General features: G+C 39.0%; 2 protein-coding genes across 2 annotated transcripts; one reads left to right on the top strand and one right to left on the bottom strand.

Annotated features, from left to right (window-relative positions):
• Window positions 1-6,939: 6,939 nt before the first annotated feature.
• On the bottom strand, window positions 6,940-11,032 carry proca1 (protein interacting with cyclin A1). The gene is made up of 4 exons (XM_051398809.1): window positions 10,164-11,032; window positions 9,953-10,085; window positions 9,017-9,151; window positions 6,940-8,917 (listed from the first exon to the last, which is right to left on the bottom strand). Exons 1-4 carry the CDS (start codon window positions 10,690-10,692, stop codon window positions 7,192-7,194), a joined length of 2,523 nt encoding a protein of 840 aa, XP_051254769.1. The 5' UTR covers window positions 10,693-11,032; the 3' UTR covers window positions 6,940-7,191.
• Window positions 11,033-16,051: 5,019 nt separating this feature from the next.
• zgc:174895 (uncharacterized protein LOC100126024 homolog) lies at window positions 16,052-18,842 on the top strand. The gene is made up of 5 exons (XM_051398439.1): window positions 16,052-16,274; window positions 16,445-16,538; window positions 16,829-16,975; window positions 18,204-18,299; window positions 18,386-18,842. The coding sequence occupies exons 1-5, from the start codon at window positions 16,152-16,154 to the stop codon at window positions 18,526-18,528; spliced, it is 603 nt and encodes a 200-aa protein (XP_051254399.1). The 5' UTR covers window positions 16,052-16,151; the 3' UTR covers window positions 18,529-18,842.
• Window positions 18,843-18,980: the final 138 nt, after the last annotated feature.

Genomic DNA, 18,980 nt, shown 5'->3' with positions numbered 1-18,980 from the left:
GGCCTGTTCTTACGGCTTGTCCCTCCAGGTTGTCTGCTCCTCTTCCTCTGCACTCTTATCGGGTTTCTGTTGCCTGAGACATTCCCTTAGCAGTTCATCCTTTGTGGCCATATATGTATATATGTAAGGATGTTTTATTGATGTTTTTTTTATTTCTTTTTATATTTTAAAGAAAGTATTTGAAATTTTTATTATTAGTAAATAAAAAAAATGTTATTAGTAAATAAAGGAAAAAAACCTGTAAAATGTTTTAAAATATTACAATATCCTAATAATGTTTGTGAAATATTGTACAAAAGTGACTAAAATATTGCTAGAAAAAGGAAAATGACAAAGAATATTTAATAACATTTGCTTATCGATTGAAAGGCACTTTAAAATAAAATAATTTTCCCCTTCAGTTGTCCTGCTGAAGTCAGGAGTATCTAAAGTACATTAGCGTCACCCGAAGACCGTCAGCGAATGGCTTAAACATTATTTACATTTGATGTATTAACATTGTTTTGCCATATTAGCAGTTTGCATAGAGCAGTCGGTCTGTCCACCACTTTTCCAGGCTGGAATAATTCAACGGCTACCAGAGGGATAAAACTTACTGATTTTGGTTAGAAATGTTTCTGCTAAGTCTCAAAATAATTCCTGTCTTTGAATGTTTTCAGGTGATTTTGTTTTTTTCTGTGCAGCAGCTGTGTTGCTGTCCTGCTTGTGTCTCACCTCTATCAGATCCATTCCTGCATTCATTCACTACCATCAAACACTCAGTATTGACTGTATGAAAAGGTGTCCTAAAGGGTCTAATGAGAGTAAATGAGATCAATTAGTAAAACTCCTTAATATTTTAACTAGAGTAACCAGAAGTGCATTCACTCAAGTACTGTAAATTTGAGGTTCTTGTTCTCTCCTTGAATATTTTCTTCTCATACCACTGAGATTAATGCATTTCAGATGGATATGAATTTGTTTTTTAATACTTTTGAGATTTGATTATTGGTTGGACAAAACAAGCATTTTTTAAAAAGTAATTTTACTTTTAATACTTATATACTTTTACTGAAATAACATTTAAATGCAATGCAAGACCTTTACTTGTAATAGTTTATTTTACTTAAGCAAAGGATCTGAGTACTGCATCTACCACTGAGAGCTGGAAAATGTGACATTTAAGCAAAAGCTCGAGTATCTAAGAAACTGTCCTTTAATGTCCACTAGATGTCACTGAAATAGTTTGTTGATACATTGCAGTATGAAATGTATGCTTGTGTGTGTGCATATAGATATACTGTGTACTGCATGTGTGTGTATAGTATAAGAGAGCTTGATGTTTCAGATTCAGAATCTCATTTATTTGACATGAAAACAAAAGCACAGTAAACTGGTGCTGCAGTCACACAGGTGCATTGTGACTATGTGACACAGTAGGCTGGATTTTAACTGAGATCCCACTCACCTTTTGTATGATCGGACAAAATCAGATGTATTTGCATCAGTGTGTAATTTTTTTGTCACTCTCTGAAATTACAGGACTGACTCCTACACGGAGGCTCTGATGGTCCATAAGTTCACCCACAGACCCGTGAGTGGGTGCACAAGATGGTTGTTAAAGCTTTGAAGTGTGGTGAGTCAGTGGAAAATGGCAACTTGCAAACGTTGGAGTGACACAAAGACCTGGAACTGGATTATTTTGCTGAGGAGCCGCATTTAGTTATACTTTGTAGGTCGGAGTGTTATTCTATAAGTTATATACATCTATAATATTAGGATTTAAGGTTATTTTATTGTCATTTACAATGCAAGATTTTGATTCTTGTGATGGAAAAACTGAAGAAGATGAATCATTTGTATTTGTGTTGACTTACACTCCAGAATTTATTGGGGCTCAGCCGAGGAGAACAGCAATACACGTGTAACACAGTGCAAGTGCCAACCCAATTCTGAAGATTAACTCCTGTTGGGGGATATGTAACCGCAGCCTAGACCTACAAGATCTACTAGTGTCCCAAATATGGTCATAACTTACGCAGCTACAAATGTGTGAAGATCCAGTTGGGTAGTGGTTCAAAACAAACTCTAAGCCTACCTACACTACCCTAAGTCACGTTGAATGACACCCACACAGAGTCACACACAGCGCATAAAGGAGACAGTCAGTCTGTCTGTTAGATTGTTCTTAACCTTGGTCTTCCATAACAAAGTGGATCTACGATATGTTGGGTGCTCAGTGTTCAACCTTATCGGCTGCTCTGCGTAGTCTAGTCAGCCAAACAGTCATAGAGGACGAAGAGAGGCACAGGCTGTGACCTCTGACCACCTTTAAGTTTGTAGACAACTTCACGGTGGCAAGTGGAAAACTATACCATTTCACTCTAATAGTAGTGAAGGGAAATTCCTTCACAGTTCCCTTTATGCTATTTAAAAAATAATAATAAATAATAAATTATGAATTTTTAAAGAAGAATTTAGCAGTCTCACAGCCTGAGGGAAGAAGCTGTCCTTATGTCTGGTTGTACAGCAGCGGAAGCTTATGTGTTTTTATTGATCCTCTGGAAAAGTTAGAAAGAACACGGCACAGGAATTTTGTTTCCTTAACTTAAGTCGTTTCTGTGCTTTCTTAACCAGGGTGGAGATCTGACAAAACCATGACAAGTTTTCTGTAATGTTGATTCCCATCCGGTTTAACTGTTCACCTGCTCCACCTCAGCTCCACTAATGTAGACAGAAGTGTGTGTCTTTTGGGTTTTTAATCAATCAAAAGTTTAGTGTCTGAAAAGGATTAACATACAGACAATATTGGTCATTTGCAACTGCATGAAGTTAATGCTTTCATATGTGATATGTAAAATATTTTCTACCACCTGTGATGGTGAGAGTGGATACTCTACAGCAGCCCAAAGTTGGCCCACCATAAAGGTTAGGTTGGGCCTGCCAGATGGTTCTAACGAAAAATAATTAAAAATGTTATCTGGAAGAAATCACTGTTTTATTTTGTGGGGGTAAAATTGCTCTCTAAATATGTAGTATCCCTAATTAGTAATTATTTTTCATTATCTGAGCACACACTTTGAGGAGGATGCCGGTAGGGAACTTAGGATCCTTTTGTCACTTTTTGCAATTTTAATAATGTAATACAGTAGGTGTTTGCTTTTGGCCCACTCACTGTTACATTTTGGTTTTGGCTGTCCAAGGAGAAGTAAAATGGCACTCCTGCTGTAGAGGTTTAACTCTAACATACTGTTCCCTTAAAATCACCAGCTGCTGTTTTACTGAGTAACAGACCACAGAGGAGGCAGAAACCTACGGTCATCTCTTTCTGCCTGCAGAGAGCTGCTCAGTTTCCTCTTCAGAAGAAAGCCAAGGTTAGCGGGCGACTGCCAACCGCCACCCACTGTCTTTCTGATGATAATGAACATCCCTTTACACAGACCATACATTAGATTACACACACACAAATGTTGACAAAACACTTGGCTCAAAGTTTTTTGGCCAGTCTGAAGCACCCAAACAGAAAATGTGTGTCACAGAAATGGGGCTGTAGTCTTGAGACATTGTCTACAGCCAGAAATAAAGTGTGATTACTGGGGGGAGGTGTAGAAGCAGAAAAGGGCATGTTGCTGTGTTATATGGTCAACATCAATAAGCAGAATTTAATATGAATAGATAAAGAATTAGAAATTTAATTTCATATGTGTGATTGTTGCTTGCAGATTTATTGAAAATCAGCAGAGGAACACTGTATTGTACACCATTAAAGGAAACGTAAGCCTTGTTAGACACAATCATTTTGTAAATGCTCAGCAAACCTCTGGAGTGGCTAATAATGTTTCTGCATTCAAATGTGGAGCCAGGTCACAGTCATAGCCACAGTCACCAAATGGTTTAACTGGTTTAAGGATAACTACCAGCATAACGTTTTTGGGGTTTTTTTTATCTCAAGAGCATTTTATTGTTGCTTTCTTGCCCTGATTCATTTTTATTCTTTACCAAATGCAGCTTGTCTTTGATTTAAATTATAACAAATGTTTTTTATTGTCTTTTTGTAACTGTGAAGCACTCTGTAACAGTTTGTTTGACAAGTACAATATATATTGAGCTACTATAGCAACACGTAACCTACTTTGGAGGACCAGGATTGTTGATGCGTGGTCTTGCTTCTTATTTCAGAAGATCCCTCTCCCTCATCAATCAGTGCGACACCAGCCAATTAAACCACCACAGGGTAGTTTCTCAGAATCAATAAATCCTCTCCTGTGTTGGTGAATATAATAGATTATTGGATTCTTCTCCTAATAGGATGCCACAGACCGCGATGTCCTCTCATTATCCCACATGGACTGTACAGTATATGCTTTGTGTGTGTGGCTCCCAACACAACCTCTCGTATATTTCAAAGCCATCTCTGCAGTGAAGAGCTGGGGTCAAAACCCTAACACGACCTCTGCCCAGTGGGCATCCAGCCAACACACTGAGGGGGAGGCATCAGCTGAGCCTATCACATAGATCCGGGAAGGTTTCTACATTTTCTTGCAGTAGAGCTCAGTGATTTCTGCTTTTAATTACTTAAAATTACTTCTAATTATTCTGTTTTAATGCATACAGGTGTCCACCAAACAGATGCTATTCGTATATAAACCACAGGGCATCAATAACCCCCCTGCTGCACCCTTAAGTCCTTTCACTGCTGTACCCCTACCTGCTTTAACACATCTTCACCCCAGTTACAATCACAGTATATTACTTAATACCCTCCAGAAAGTATATACAGACTGATAGCGTCTAAACTCTACCTGCTCAGTAACTAGCTGGTGAACACAGTGGAGCATTTACAGCTAATAAGTGAGATTTTTCCCTCAGGAGTTTGTGGAGGCCAAAAACAGAGCTCAAAGAAAGAGAGTATTAGACTAGAATTAGATTCACCAGGTGGCAAATGAAGTTCACCATATTACCAATATACCAACTTAATAGGTGATGGTGAAAGGTCAATAGGTCCCTCAGTTTGTTTTCACTGCCCCGAAGTGCCCCGAAACAAATCAGTTATTGCAGATTGTTAAACCTCTTCAGTCTCCACCAGATTTCTTTACACATGCAAAAGACAATGTTAAACGTCTTTTAATGAAAAGAATTACATATTTAACAAAAAAAGGGTGTGGGCACGTTCTCCAGCTATTAACCAATGTGTGTGTTTGTCACTGTGTGTATGTTGACCTCTGTAAGTGTGTTAATCGTTCTTCATCCTCTTAAGTGTTTGATTTCTTATTTTAAAGTTGTGTATGTGTAATCAATAGGGCATAAATAATAATATATTAAATACTAATATTTGTTATATTGGGTATTCTGAGTTTAAGTTTTAAATTCCCAAACTGGAGTTTCCATATGCATGTTGGGTTTATTAAGTTAAACCTAAACATGACCCCAAAATATATTCCAAAAGGTCAAACGCTGCAGATTAAAATGGAAAATTCCTGCCACTTTTTCTTCCCTCACTGAGAGAAATGTTTTTTATCAGAGATCCAACTGTATTAGTCGTTCTGCCATTTCAGCTCATGATTGTTTCTGAATGCCAAGCTCCTTTGAATGCTTGGGTGTCCTCCAAAAAACTTCTGGGAACTTTATCTGTAGCATGAAAGTCTGCATTGTTACATCATTCCAAGGTTAGCAGGATTTACACAAGCTAATCTGATGATGTAAGGCAAAAATCTTTTCCTAAATATGCCTAAATGCATTTTACATGTGTGGGTGGAGATGTAATGTGCACATCTCACCCTTTCAGATCCATCCAGATAAATTCATCTTAGATGTAAGCATGTGAGAATCAGCTGACCTGGAGGATTTCAGCCTCTGCACTGGGTGTTACAACCCTCATGGCTGAGAGGTGAAAGTAATGTGCAAAGTGAGCAGCTAATCTGTGTGGAGAATGTGACCCTGTTTTAAATCACATAGGCAGGCAACTATAAGACTAAAGACCCCTTGAACAAATGAGCACAATACATAAACCTGCAGAATTTTCTTGGCGTGGTTTCAGTGCACGCAGTATGGAAAGAAAGGTTCACAAAAAAAATTAATCAGGTTAAGCAGGTTAGCGTTAATCCTCTGAGTTTTAGATTTCCAGTTTTCTCCTTTTGATTAAATATTTCCAGCTGAGATAACAAGGGAATGTGCACCCAAAAAGGATTTTAAAAATAACATTTAGAGTCTATCTATCTTGTTAGCTACCTAGCTAGCTGTCTCTCTCTCTCAGTTCATAATATATTATAGTCATATTTTATCTCAGTATATTTAATTTCAGATATCTATAACAGTGAAAGGATTGACATTGTGGAAATACAATTATGCACTTTCTTGCGGACAGTTAGGCCCCCTTATTGCATAAAACGGTAAACTTTTGTTAACACAACAATGGCGTTTTGGGGGCCTGAAAATGCGAGCTTTTGAAACCGGGTTCCAGAGTTGAGTCCTTTGGAAACGCCACCCTTACCGTTGCCGTGTAAACTGTCTGTGATGTTGAGTTGTAAAGTTACACCGCCACCTACTGGCTAGGCATGCATACTACAATGTTTTTTTTTTTGTTGATCTGTGTGCGTGAGCATTGTTTTCACAATGTGTTCATATGAATGCTGAATGGAAGTCTAAATATGATGCCAGCCAGCAGCCATTAGTTTAAATTAGCTGAGCTCAAAGACTGGAAACGGGGGAAACTGCAAACCTGGAACTCTCTAAATGTGACAAAATCCACCTCCTACCACCTCTAAAGCTCACCAATTAACATAAATATCATCATCATCGTCATATAGTTTGTTCAATTTGTGTAAAAACCAAAGTGTAAAAAAAGACATGTTGTAGTTTTGAGCTAACAGCCGTTGGTGGTAACTTCTGTACACGTCAGATGGAAAGTAGCATAAATGTTCTTAGCTTTCTAATTGAATTAATGCATTTCCAAAAAACAAATTCATAATCATTCAGAAATTTTATTACAGACATGCAGAATGCAGTATTACAAAACAAGATTCTCACATTACAATCAAATACTATCAAATTGTTGTGATTTAAATGCTGAAACTGAAAAGCTCATAATGTAAATATTTTGATGTAGTATTTAACTCATCCTGAAGCAGGTTTATATGATTGACAGGAACTAGCCTAGCCACCTAAGTTGCCTTTTCTTTTTTAGCCTATCCTGCTATCCTTGTCCCACACTGCTCATTGTTGTCTAACAGACAGTGCTGCTTTCCTCCTCTTCTTCCTGCTAAATTGTGCTTTTGCTTTCTCAATAGATATCTGAATTGGACTCATGACGGGAGTAGCTGAGGTAGTCATGCGGGGCTTATCAGATCTCTGTCGACTGAGCTCTTCAGTAGTGGCGTCTTTGGATGGCGTGGTTGGAAATGCCACTGGTGTTTGTTCAGTTTGTTTAGGGATAGAAGCTCCAGCAGTGAGAGCAGCGGGTACAGCTTTCTTAATTGGTTTTCTCTGCTGTCTGATTGTATGCCTGTGTCTCTTTGTAACGATAGAAGGGGCTGTTGTGATGGTAGTAAAAAGTCTCCATTCACTGTGAGTTCCTGTTTCGTCTATAGGCCTGATAATTGCAGCAGTGGTTGCAGGGCTGTTCAGTGCATCACTCGTCTCTGGAGTCGGAATAACGGGAAGCACATTTTCAGAAACTGGATTTTCACTTGAAAGAGGCAAAACTGTTTCCCTCCTTCTGCTTCTCAGTCCTCTCACTTGTGACTTGTGCCTTTTCAGAACACTAAAGGAGGAGTTCAGTGCTGTAACTTGGACGGTCGTCCTCCCTCCACTAATGTCCAGCCTGTGTGAAACCTGCCGTTCTGTGGCAGCCACCGATCGTACGGTGGGAGACCCAGCAAGAGGGATCACTTTCAGATTGTCCGCAGAGGAATTTTCATGGGTAGTGGCCACAATAGGAGAATCTGAGCCATCTTTCCTCTTTTTTTTCCTCCCTTCTCTGTCTCCTCTCTCCTTTGACCTGTTCCTTTTGACTTTGGGGATTACAATAGGGGTCGTGGCAGTGCTGACGACAGGTCGCTTTTCAACGTTGCTCCCAAAGCTTTGTTGCTCGGGCTGTGCCGCTGGGCTTATGGTAATGATGGCAGGGACAGAAATGGCTCTAATGTTGTCTGAGGTGTTTGTTAAAAGCTCCTCAGAAGAAGAAAGAGGAATTTTCTTGTTCTTCTTTCTCCTCCCCTTTCTTCTGGTTTTTGCTTTGTGTGGAACAACAGTTGTCGTGCTTGTTGGGGTAGAAAGAGTGCTTTCTTCTGCTGGTTTCTTCTGGATGGTTGTAGGTGACGTAATGGAAACAGACTCCTTATCCATCGCTGGTTCATCTTTCATGACTTCATTGGAGGGCTCTTCTTTTCCTCCAATCTCATATTCAGTGTCACCGACTCTATTTGTGTTTCTACTTGGCTGGTCCTGTTTGTGTGACTTACTGATGACTTTACTTAGAGCGTTGACGTCTTCTGCTTTGCTGCCAGAGGTCGAAACTGCTGCTCCCTCCTCTAATTTAACGACTGCCTCTGCTTTCTGCTTTCTCTTTCTCCCCTTTCCTTTTCCTTTTTGTTTTTTGGTGGTTTTCTTCTTCTTTCCTGTGTTCTTCCTCCTCTTCTTCTCTGAGCTTTGCGTCTCACCTTTGTCAGAGTCGGTGGTGGAGCTTTGGGAGGTGGAGACAGTAGCGAGGACCTTGATGAAGTCCTCAGCAGCGGTGACAACATTTCTGAGAGAAGGCTCTTCAGGGCCTGACATTGTAGACTGTGTTGCACTCTCTGGTTTCTCTTCTTCCTCGCTTTTCTTGGAATCTGTCCTCTTGGGAGGAGCCAATGTCAGCTCATCGATGACGTCAATACCACCAAAGTCATACGGGACCGCCTCCTTCAGCACAGCAATGGGAAGCTTCTCATATCGTTTACACCTATGAGAGAGAGCGGATGAAATGGAGGTTGTGTGTGGTGATTTCAGAAAGTAATACAGCTCAGTATGTTGTGAATCTACTTAAACACCTGATACTTACATGCCGTACCAGTGCCGCTCTGCACACTGTTCTTCATAGACAAATTCAAAGCAAGGAACACCGATGACATTGAAGAACGCCTGACCAACCACCCTGGAAGATGTGTCGTTCACTTTCCTCAGACAATCTTTCAACCTGCAGAGAGTGACAGAGAGAACAAAAATTCAGGACATTTGTTTGACTTGTTGCTATGATTCCACTCCTGCAGATAACGTTTAGACCTACAGACATATCCTTTAGTGCATTTGCAAGGTATCTACAGTAGTTTAAAGTTTTTCAGAATTTAGCATTAACCCCCAAATTAAATCTTTGGCACTTCTTACTTTATTCTTGTCCTTTGGTGTCTAACCAACATTCACACACTTATCCCTTGATCCTCCTGATATTTTCTGACATTATGCATGCATGTTCAATACACTTTTAATATTATAGTTCTGTCTCTATGGACCTAAAATTACACTATGTTAATTTGCTTTGCTTTTAAAAACTTAAAGTTTTGCAAAAAGTTACCAATTTTGTTTCTTAAACAGCTGTTTATTGATTAATGTCTGAAGTTCACTGTTCTGATGTCTCTAATTAATAATGTTGCTGGTGCTTTTAAACCCCCTGACGCAAAACGCTGATGCACAATGGCACACCGTTTTTATGAAAATTTAAATCACCATATTTCCATTGTTGTACATGCTGTCGTACATCATTTACATCCCAGTAACAAACAGTATTCAAAACTCCTAACTCTGTATGCAGGTCCCTTTTCATCTCTTCATCTCAGGAGTTTAAACACAGAGGTGGTTGCTTAAAAACATCACAGTTAACTCAGGTAACAGTGACTTGAGCTACATGTAGGCAGAAACTACCTTTGTCTAATGCATGTAGGTGCGATTTAAAGTGTGTGCTGTATGAGTTGTATCAGTATAATAAAGTTATCTTACTCACGTATTATCACAGTCACAGTGGCAGATGGAGTGCCACTTGAAGTTAGTGTGGCCATAATTTGAGGAGAAGGCGTGGATGACATGAGGACAGTGGTCATGGGTCCGGCAGCAGCTGTCGGTATCCGCAAATTCTCCTGCAACGAGGAGGTCAGAATGAATAAACCGGTACATATTTGGCACAAACACACACAGACACACTTAACTGAACCTACCTAGCTGGTTATAATTATCAGCCATGTTTCCAGCTCCACACCACAGGGTCCCAGGATAGGTAAAACCCCTCTTTGATCTTTTTAAAACCTTGTCCTGGAGCGCAGAGTCATCACTTTCGTCTCTTTTCACCCTGCCGCTGCGAACCAACTTCTCTTTAAACTCCCGGCACATCAGCTTTGCTTCATCCATGCGCGCAAAACGCGTCTCCAGTTGCCGCCCGGCTCTCTGCTCTTTCAGTCCCAACCTGCACTCATGCATGAAGGATTTCACCTGCATTTGGTTCACGATGACAGAGCAATTAACGAGCTTCCCGGCGGGGCTGACGACGGAGCGCACCACCTCGGCACCGTCTGACACCTGGTAGAGGAAATTCTCCCCGACGGTTGACATTTTTGCGCAAAACGTGCCATTGAGCATGGAGAACATTTCTTTGCTCTCCTTCTCTGCGTCCAGAGCGAGGCTCAGGAAGTCGCCCTTGACGAAGTTTCTGTCCAGATAAGACAGAAAGACAAAGAAGACCGACCACATGATGCGGTGAGTGGCACTTTCAGCACCACGCGTAACGGAGACAGGTCCTCGCGGTTTTGCGGCGCTCTCGAGCAGCCCTCCCACTTTTAAGGCAAAGCTCAAATGGTGTGATTATTAATACGATGAATGGCAACGCTGGGAGGAGTCAGCCGAATTAACCTCTTTAGATTCCCATCCAGTGGGTAGAGTATCTTTATCTATTACACAGTCGCAGAGCGCGGACACACTCTGAGAGTAGATATTACCCATCAGTATGTTACCTCACTGAATTTGAACGTGCAGAAGGAAAGGAAAGGGTTAATGTGTGGATGTGTAGAGCATGAGACCCCAGCGTCTTTCACTGCAGAGAGAGATGACCGCAGTTTACCTCCCAACCCCCTCAGCTCAGCCCCCAGAAAGTGGAGATTTACTTTGGGAACGCGCATGGAGGAGGTTCTAACTCGCCCCGCTTCCCATGGTAACAGGCATGGGGTGATTGTGCCAACCCAGGAGATTGGACATCTTTCAAATGCCACAAAACAGGCACTGAATTGGTGATGACCTAAATCACAATGTAGGGACAAAACTCTTTCATTGTGGAATGTGGAGAAAGGTTGGCTCTGTCGCACGCAAACCCCACTGACCGACTGAAGGGTCTCGGCAGCCCACACGGTTGAACTGATGGATTATCGGTAAAATAATGGAGGGATCGATTATCCTGAGCAGTTGACATGAGATACCTATTAGCCATATTAGTCCAAAATGAGTGCTTCATATTGCCTCTATAGGAGATGTTGCATTTTTACCCCACTCCCATCTTTTTTTCTGTGTATCACTAAAAACGGTGCTTTGTTTAATGGACTTCATCTTGTTAATATGTGATTAATTGTCTTAATCATTAAGCAGCTGTATCTATAATGTATCACATAGATCAAAAAATCTAGGATGGTATGTTTCCTCTACAGCCACTAATATTGGCAAATTCAATTGGTGTGATTTTGGGAGAAGTGAAATGAGTCCAATTTCTGTTTTGTATTGTTCTATAATGATTTAAAAAAGTTAATTCCCTGTCAAATGTCTTGAGGAAACCCTGAAGAATTGTGGTGTTCAGATCGTCAAAAATTGGGAAGGTTGTTCAAGTTTGATGTGTCTCAAAATCCTGGAAAATGAAGCAAGATGGACTATTTGATAGGTATTTATTCGGATTTATATTGTGCTTGTTGTGTTAGTGACATAAAGGTATGAAAATGATGAATTGATTGTGTTGGACTTGTGATTCTGGATCTGGCATATGGTACATTTGTGGTTTAGTATGCATGACACAATCATAAAAACTTCACTTTTTTCAGTCATTAATGTATCCACAGCTGCAGTGTTGCTGCACTTTATATCATCAGCTCAGTCAGGAAGGTTTTGTAGGTCTGTGTTTGATCGTTTGACCTATGTGGCCTAACATGGTGCACGGCAAAGTCCTCTGCATCTGTGAACAAGTGCCCAAAGAAAAGAAAAACCTCTTGTCAGGTTGGGTCTCTAATCAGCCCAGTGTTTTGTCACATGGTTGGTCTTACAAGGAGCTCTAGAGGCGGAGATCCAGCCTACTCAAGGCACTGAAATCGGATTGTTGGAAGGCGGAGATAAATGATGTAAAATCACCAGAGGCAACATTCGACCAAATCTTGAGGGAGGAAAAAAAAGAAAAAGTAAAGAGGTCACTGCAGGACGGATCTGGAGCAAAATGAGCCCAATAATCCTGCTGTTCACCAGGAGATATCTGGAGTCTCACCTAACACAGGGAAACAGAAAGGTGACACTTGATGAAATATGTATTGTATATAGACTCCTGTTGGGTGAGGCTCCTTTTCATCGGACCCACACACATCAGCTGCAGAACAGCGCCCCCTGGAGGAGTTGTGAAGTCAGTGTCTCACGTCTCTGTGAGCTCATTCGCCATCCTGATGTGCTGACAGGGTTTACAGATGTAAAATGATTCTTGGTTGTTCATTTGTTAAGTTTATTCCTCTATTAAAGCTAAATTGAAGTGTTAAAAGTAGTAAAGTAGTTTAATGCATTAAAGGGTTAGTCCACCCAAAATATAGAGAGAGACGCAACAAGTTAGTAATAGTTTTGGTTACATGTGACAGGAGTTTTTGGTGACTTTTGAATACTTTTGAAAAACGGTACGTAGTAATGGATGAAATATTCATATCTTAAGTAAAAGCACTGTAGTATACTCCGCCAAATACTCTACTACAAGTATAAGTCTTGCATTGAAGAATGTACTGAAGTAAAAGTACAAAAATATAAGTAACAAAAGTACAAAAAGTATGACAAGTACTACTCATTAGGAAGCAGAATGCCCTTTGTCATTGTAATGCTACCAGATCATATATGATATTGTCCAAATATTATAACATTATTATTAATGTTGTAGCTGGTCGAGGTAGAGTTAATTTAAAAAAAGCCATTATAAACTGTACTTTCCACCATCGACAGTTTCCTGGTGTCATAATCGACAGACCTCAGTGTGAACAGTTGTTTTTACTGTAACCTTGTGAGTAACTAAGTTAGATATATCAAAACTCTTTGCTTCGTCTGTTTTGGGTGAATGGACCCTTTAAAGCCGCTATGAATAACATTTTTAGAATACAATTGGAAACCACAGAGAAATGTCACCTGACTCTGTAGCTCCCCGCAGCTCTAAGGAGCTTTATGGTGTCTTTCAGCTCATTGTTTTGATTTAATGACCCAAAACCTTGATTTGATGTAGTCTCACTGCTCTCATCTGTTTGCTTTTTTCAGCAGAAAAGCTCTAAAAGCCCACAGTAGACTAACTGCTCAGCACCAAACAGGAGTCAGATAACGTTAGCAGCTAGCTGGTGAACACAGTGGAGCATTTAGCCCCGAAAGCTGAGATAAGGTGGACAGAAAGATAACGCCAAATGAATGATAATGTTGCTCCATAACTGTTGGATGTGTAAATAAGTTTGTTAAAAGTTGGTAATAGTCTGTCAGTGTTGTGTTTATGCTGCCCTCAAGTGGCCAAAAATGTGTTACTGCAGGTTTAAGCATTTCTCCAAAAGATATTTCAAAACCCTTTAAACCAACACCATGAGCTCATACAGCAAGTCAGATACGTGAATATCTGCTGACATCTGTTACTATGTAAATCCTGTAAGTGTGCAAACAATGTGCAAAAAAGAAACCACATGAGCATTCCTGCGTTAACCTACATTTACTGTAAGTTCAGAAGGTTCAAGGTACATGAAGCAAAACTGTGGGAAAGTACTATTACTGTTGGCAGGGATATAAACACTCAGCTTGAACTCTGTTGCACAAAACTGAGATGAAATTTCAGATCTGTTTATTTAATAACTGTAATAACCTTTCCAGTCTGAGAGCTGGGAAATATACTGTGAATACAGTAAGAAGATGGACTTTGTTGCTCCAGCAGTGAACAAGTTCGGAACCTGAGCTTATTTAGACACCAATCCTCCAGTGATTCTAAACAACTGAAGTCGAACGCCTGAAGGCCGCAGCTCGGAGCAGCTTTTAGAATAACAACCTGAGGAATGCACAAAGTGGAAAATGAAGATTTTCAGAGGATCATTAGTCACAGTCTCTCCAGTCCGGTGTTGATACTCAGTTATAATCAAGGAACTACAGTGTTGGGTTTGTTTTTGGTGCACCATCTCACAGATGCACCTTGAAGATCTACATTTCACACTTCAGAGTTTGTTGGCAGAAATCCAAATAGACTCATTTGGGATGGTAGTAATGTGTGGAAACTAATGTTAACACCAACCACAGATAAGGAAATCAATTGTATTTAAACATTTTGCAACTGTGATTTCAGTGCGGACCTAAAAAGCCATTTCACATAATGATAATAATATTTTTTAAGTTTAGAGCGATTGCAAAATCCACATTAAATGCTTAACAAAAAATGTTATATACATGAACAAATATACACAACAACGTAACGTAACATAACATTTAGGAACTAAAATGTAGTTAATTCAAAGTTAAGTAAAATCAGGAATGAAAAAAAAAATGTTTTAACAGGGGGACTTAAAGGTGATCACTGACTTAGCGGACCTGATTTCCTGATTTCCATAAGAGTTGAAGCTGTGTCTAGATATAATACAGAAAAAATATTTCTTTAGAGGATGCAACACTGACCCCATGTGAAAGGTGGCTGCATTTTAAACATAATTAACAGCAAACATCTCTAATATCAAATCAAAACAGTATTTATCTCATTTATTCACTGTAGGAGCCAATAGCGAAAATTATGTAATTGATTTGTTTATTATCATTAACATCACACAGTGTCTTTCCAGTTAACCTGATGATCAATATTGAAATACAACATTGCAATGCAACAACAAATGTAACATGTACTGCAAACCACAGATACCTAACAATACCATTTACAAATGCTTAAGTATAAAACAGAGAATAAAAAGCATCTTTCAGAAACGTGAAAAAGTTATCAAAGTTATCATTCTGCTATATAGTACTGTATTATCATTCATGTATGTCAGTTTGACAAAAAACACGACTGTAACTCCTGAAAGTTTTATGTCTCTGCAAGTTTAGGTTCTAATACAGTGGGGACATGAATGGAAAGTAGTAGCTAAAAGTAGCAATACTACAGTATAAAAATACTCTGTTACAAGTCTTTCATTCAAAATGTTAAGTAAAAGTACAAAAGCATTAGCATGAAAATGAAAAAAGTCCCAAAAGTATCACTACTCACTATCCAGAATGGCCAATTTAAGTAGTAAGTAAGATCAACTACTTGATATACTGCCAGATAGCTTAATCCATAATAATGCATCACAATTTAGATTACATTGAAGAATCGGAATCAGAAACGTAACAAGTAACTTATATATAAAGAAATGTTACGGAGTAAAAGTATGCAGTAAGTACAGTAGGAAACCCGTACATGGAACTTTCTTTCTTTTTTGTTGTTGTTGATTCTGGCGGCCCCTGTGGACAACCGTGGTAGTGTTTCTACCGCCCTGTTTCATTAATTTCAAGGGGGATCTGAACCGGTGACATACTTTAACAATAACCAACCTTCTCAACCTTTTAGTAAATGAGCTAACTCATGCAAAATAGCAGTATGGTCTCTTTAATGGCAAAACTACCATAAAACAAGAAGGTGCTTGATACCTAAAAAAAAAATCAGGACACATCTCCTAGCAGAAAATGTATTATCTAAGCTTTTGGTGACAAAGAACTTGGCTGAGACTGGTCATCAAATCATTAGCTGACTTGATTTTGAATGAGAAATCCAGCACCAACACCAGAGAGAGTATAAGTAACTATGTTCAGTGTTATTAACAGCCGCCTCCCACCCACCACTCCCCCTGCTTGAACTTGATATGGGCAACTCTTTCTCTCATTCACGGTCCAGTTCATTCTCCCTAGTTTCTCCCTCTAACAGTGCAGACACTGTGTTGTTTTTTTAAATGGATGTTTTGGCCGTTCCTGCAGACAGACATAAAGGATGGTACCTTTCTCTGATGGCACCAAACACAAAAGGACCAACGTTTGCCTGGTTGGACCCATCCAGACTCTACTGCAACTCACAGGTACGATTCTGTGAGTTGCTTTAATAAAGGATGATTTCTAGTTACTTAAAAGGTTTGTTGAGCTGTTGACACTGTTTCTAGAGTGTTCCATCTCACTAACACAAGCTGTGTGTGTATTTTATATGCACGCTTTGTACTTTGTGCATTTACTGTCTTTGCACTCGATTCAGGCTCTTGCAGACTGTGTCAAAGACCTTGTCAGTCCATTCCACAATGACACCATTGACCTGGTTGCCGGGATAGATGCAATGGGATTCATTCTGGGTAAGAAAACAAACCAATTCATTTTAAGAAGTGAAGTAAATGGTAGCTTAAGAGCAATCACACTTTGTGTCTCACACTAGTTTTATTTTAAGAGGCAGTTACTCTAATAGTACATGGGTCAGGAAACCTAACCCCTCTAGCAAAGATACTAAATTTAGATATTTAGGCTCCTCCAAACCCTGCTTCACATGGCATGACAATGCATGAAACCAGTCAGTCATCCTGTTTAAACCAAGGGAAAACCACAGATAATTTCTGATATATCATTCTGTCTGTGAATGTTTTTTCAGGGGCGTCTGTTGCCACCACCCTCGGAAAAGGTTTCCTGGCAGTACGTAAAGCAGGACACCTGTGTGTCGCAACACAAAACCAAAACTACACTGACTACACAGGCAGAGAAAAGACTATGGAAGTAAGACTGGATGTGCTAAAACCAGGTTAATTTTCCTTTGCTTTTTACCCTTTAACCATGTCAGTTATTGTTTATCTTGAGAAGATGAATGTTTACCCAGCTGACCATGTTTAATTAACCTCATGAGAGAAATATATATTTTTTAAACCAGAGACCACACTTAAGTTTGAATGTTATGTTTTTTATATATTCTTACAAGGTTATCAATAAGTTTATACATGTGTTATTTATGCTTTTGTGTTTTCCATACAAAAGGCAAAACACAGCTTCAGTAATGACTTAGATCATCATCTGCCACCAAAACTCTGTCCGGAAACACTTCAATGCACAGCTGTATTAAAATAAGGATAATAATAAACATATAAATTTTTTAGGATGATCAGGCTATAATATACTTATTTCTGTTATGTATTAAAAATTAATAAATCAACAAAGGTTTTCATAATCAATTAATCTGACCATATTTCTTGTTTAATGTCAGAAAATAGTGCACAACAACAATGTCTATGATGCTTTCAGCAGCCCAAAGTTATGTTTTAACAGTCCAAAGCCCAAAGACTTTCAGTCAATATATGACAAATAAAAGCATCAAATCCTCATATCTGAGCTGGAACCACCAAATAATAAATGTATTAAATGTTTAAATAACAAACTTATTAATCAAAAAATCACTGCAGCTCTAAATTCAACCTAACACCCGAACAATACATGATCCAAATGATTTAAACCAGAAGTTTCTTCAACTTTATATCCATTTATTCCCTGTGTCACAGCACCCTCTAGTGGTAATATGTGAATTAAAGACCCAGATGGCGCTCAAAGATTTGGAGAAATATCTTATCAGCTGTTATGAGGGCCAGTTTAGAAGACTTTTATTAGAGACTTATTTATTTCTAACATGGAGGATTGGTGCAGGAGCAGACAGATGTTACTGTTATATTTAAGTTTGATTATTTATTTCATTCTTTTTTTGTGCAAATTTACATTTGTACATGCAAGCACTAAGACTACAACTAACAGAGTGCCCTGGTAGCTCACCTGGTTGAACGTGTACCATTCAGTCTTTACTGCAGTGGCCCAGGTTTGCTTTATGTTTGCTAGATACATTATAACAATATTTCCTTTTTAGTCTCAATTGTATATATATAACGTAACGCCCTCTTTAAATACTTGACTTTGTTAACAAAGTGAACACTTCAATAAGGATAGCTTTTTTAAAAAAAGTGAAGAGCTGACGTGTCTCCCTCCTTCAGGTGTGAGGGTGCTGCTAGTGGACCAATGGATAGAGACTGGAGGCACTATGAAGGCTGCGATCCAGCTGGTGGAGCAGCTGGGAGCCACTGTTGTGGGTCAGTTAAGAGGGTTACGTTATAACGCCAGAATTCAACGATCCCGAACACCATTAAAGTCAATATCACACTCTTGTTTCCTGCAGGTGTAGCAGCTGTGGCCATCGAGAACACTGAAGGAGGAAAGTGGATTAAAGAAAATTACAAATTCTCTCACTGCATCCCTGAAGAGCTCCAGAGCCAAATTGACCAGAAGTATCTCAATTCCTTCAAAAGCTTCAAAAACTGAACCTGAAAAGATGATTTCTTACAACTTCAGTAATGAAAAAAAGGGGAATAATGATATTTTTTAAGGCTGAGATGGTCAAGAAATAATTTTATCTGCATAGACATGATGTATTTTTTAAACAAATATAGTGAAATCCCCATTTAATGATGTTTTAAAGTTATACTGTGAATTCAACTTAACTGTTCTTGAAAATTTTATTTTTAAATACATGTTTGTTATTTTCAAAACACTTATTTTTCTCTTTTTAAATATTTTTATTACATGTCAAACATACCATGGTAAATTTTAAAGAAAATAAATGATAGATATTCGTACAGTAACGTTTTTTTTATATAAAATCCAAATTCATTCATTGATTTGATTGTAAACAAACAGCAAAAAGTACCTATGAAGCATTATTAAAATTTCCCAGTCTGCATCTACAACAACAGTTCCCACCTGGAGGTTGGGGC

This window comes from Dicentrarchus labrax, unplaced genomic scaffold (assembly GCF_905237075.1).
Source record: "Dicentrarchus labrax unplaced genomic scaffold, dlabrax2021, whole genome shotgun sequence".
NCBI classification, from domain to species: Eukaryota; Metazoa; Chordata; class Actinopteri; family Moronidae; genus Dicentrarchus; species Dicentrarchus labrax.
This window is presented reverse-complemented; position numbering and strand designations above follow the sequence as displayed.

Bases quoted from the DNA above. Each gene is read 5' to 3' on its own strand.
- proca1 (XM_051398809.1), bottom strand. From the start codon at position 10,692: ATGTGGTCGGTCTTCTTTGTCTTTCTGTCTTATCTGGACAGAAACTTC. The intron at 9,152-9,952 runs GTGAGTAAGATA...CACTCTCTGCAG, and splicing joins CACTGTGACTGTGATAATAC to GTTGAAAGATTGTCTGAGGA. The intron at 8,918-9,016 runs GTAAGTATCAGG...TCTCTCTCATAG, and splicing joins GAGCGGCACTGGTACGGCAT to GTGTAAACGATATGAGAAGC.
- zgc:174895 (XM_051398439.1), top strand. From the start codon at position 16,152: ATGGATGTTTTGGCCGTTCCTGCAGACAGACATAAAGGATGGTACCTT. The intron at 16,539-16,828 runs GTAAGAAAACAA...ATGTTTTTTCAG, and splicing joins TGCAATGGGATTCATTCTGG to GGGCGTCTGTTGCCACCACC. The intron at 18,300-18,385 runs GTCAGTTAAGAG...TGTTTCCTGCAG, and splicing joins GCTGGGAGCCACTGTTGTGG to GTGTAGCAGCTGTGGCCATC.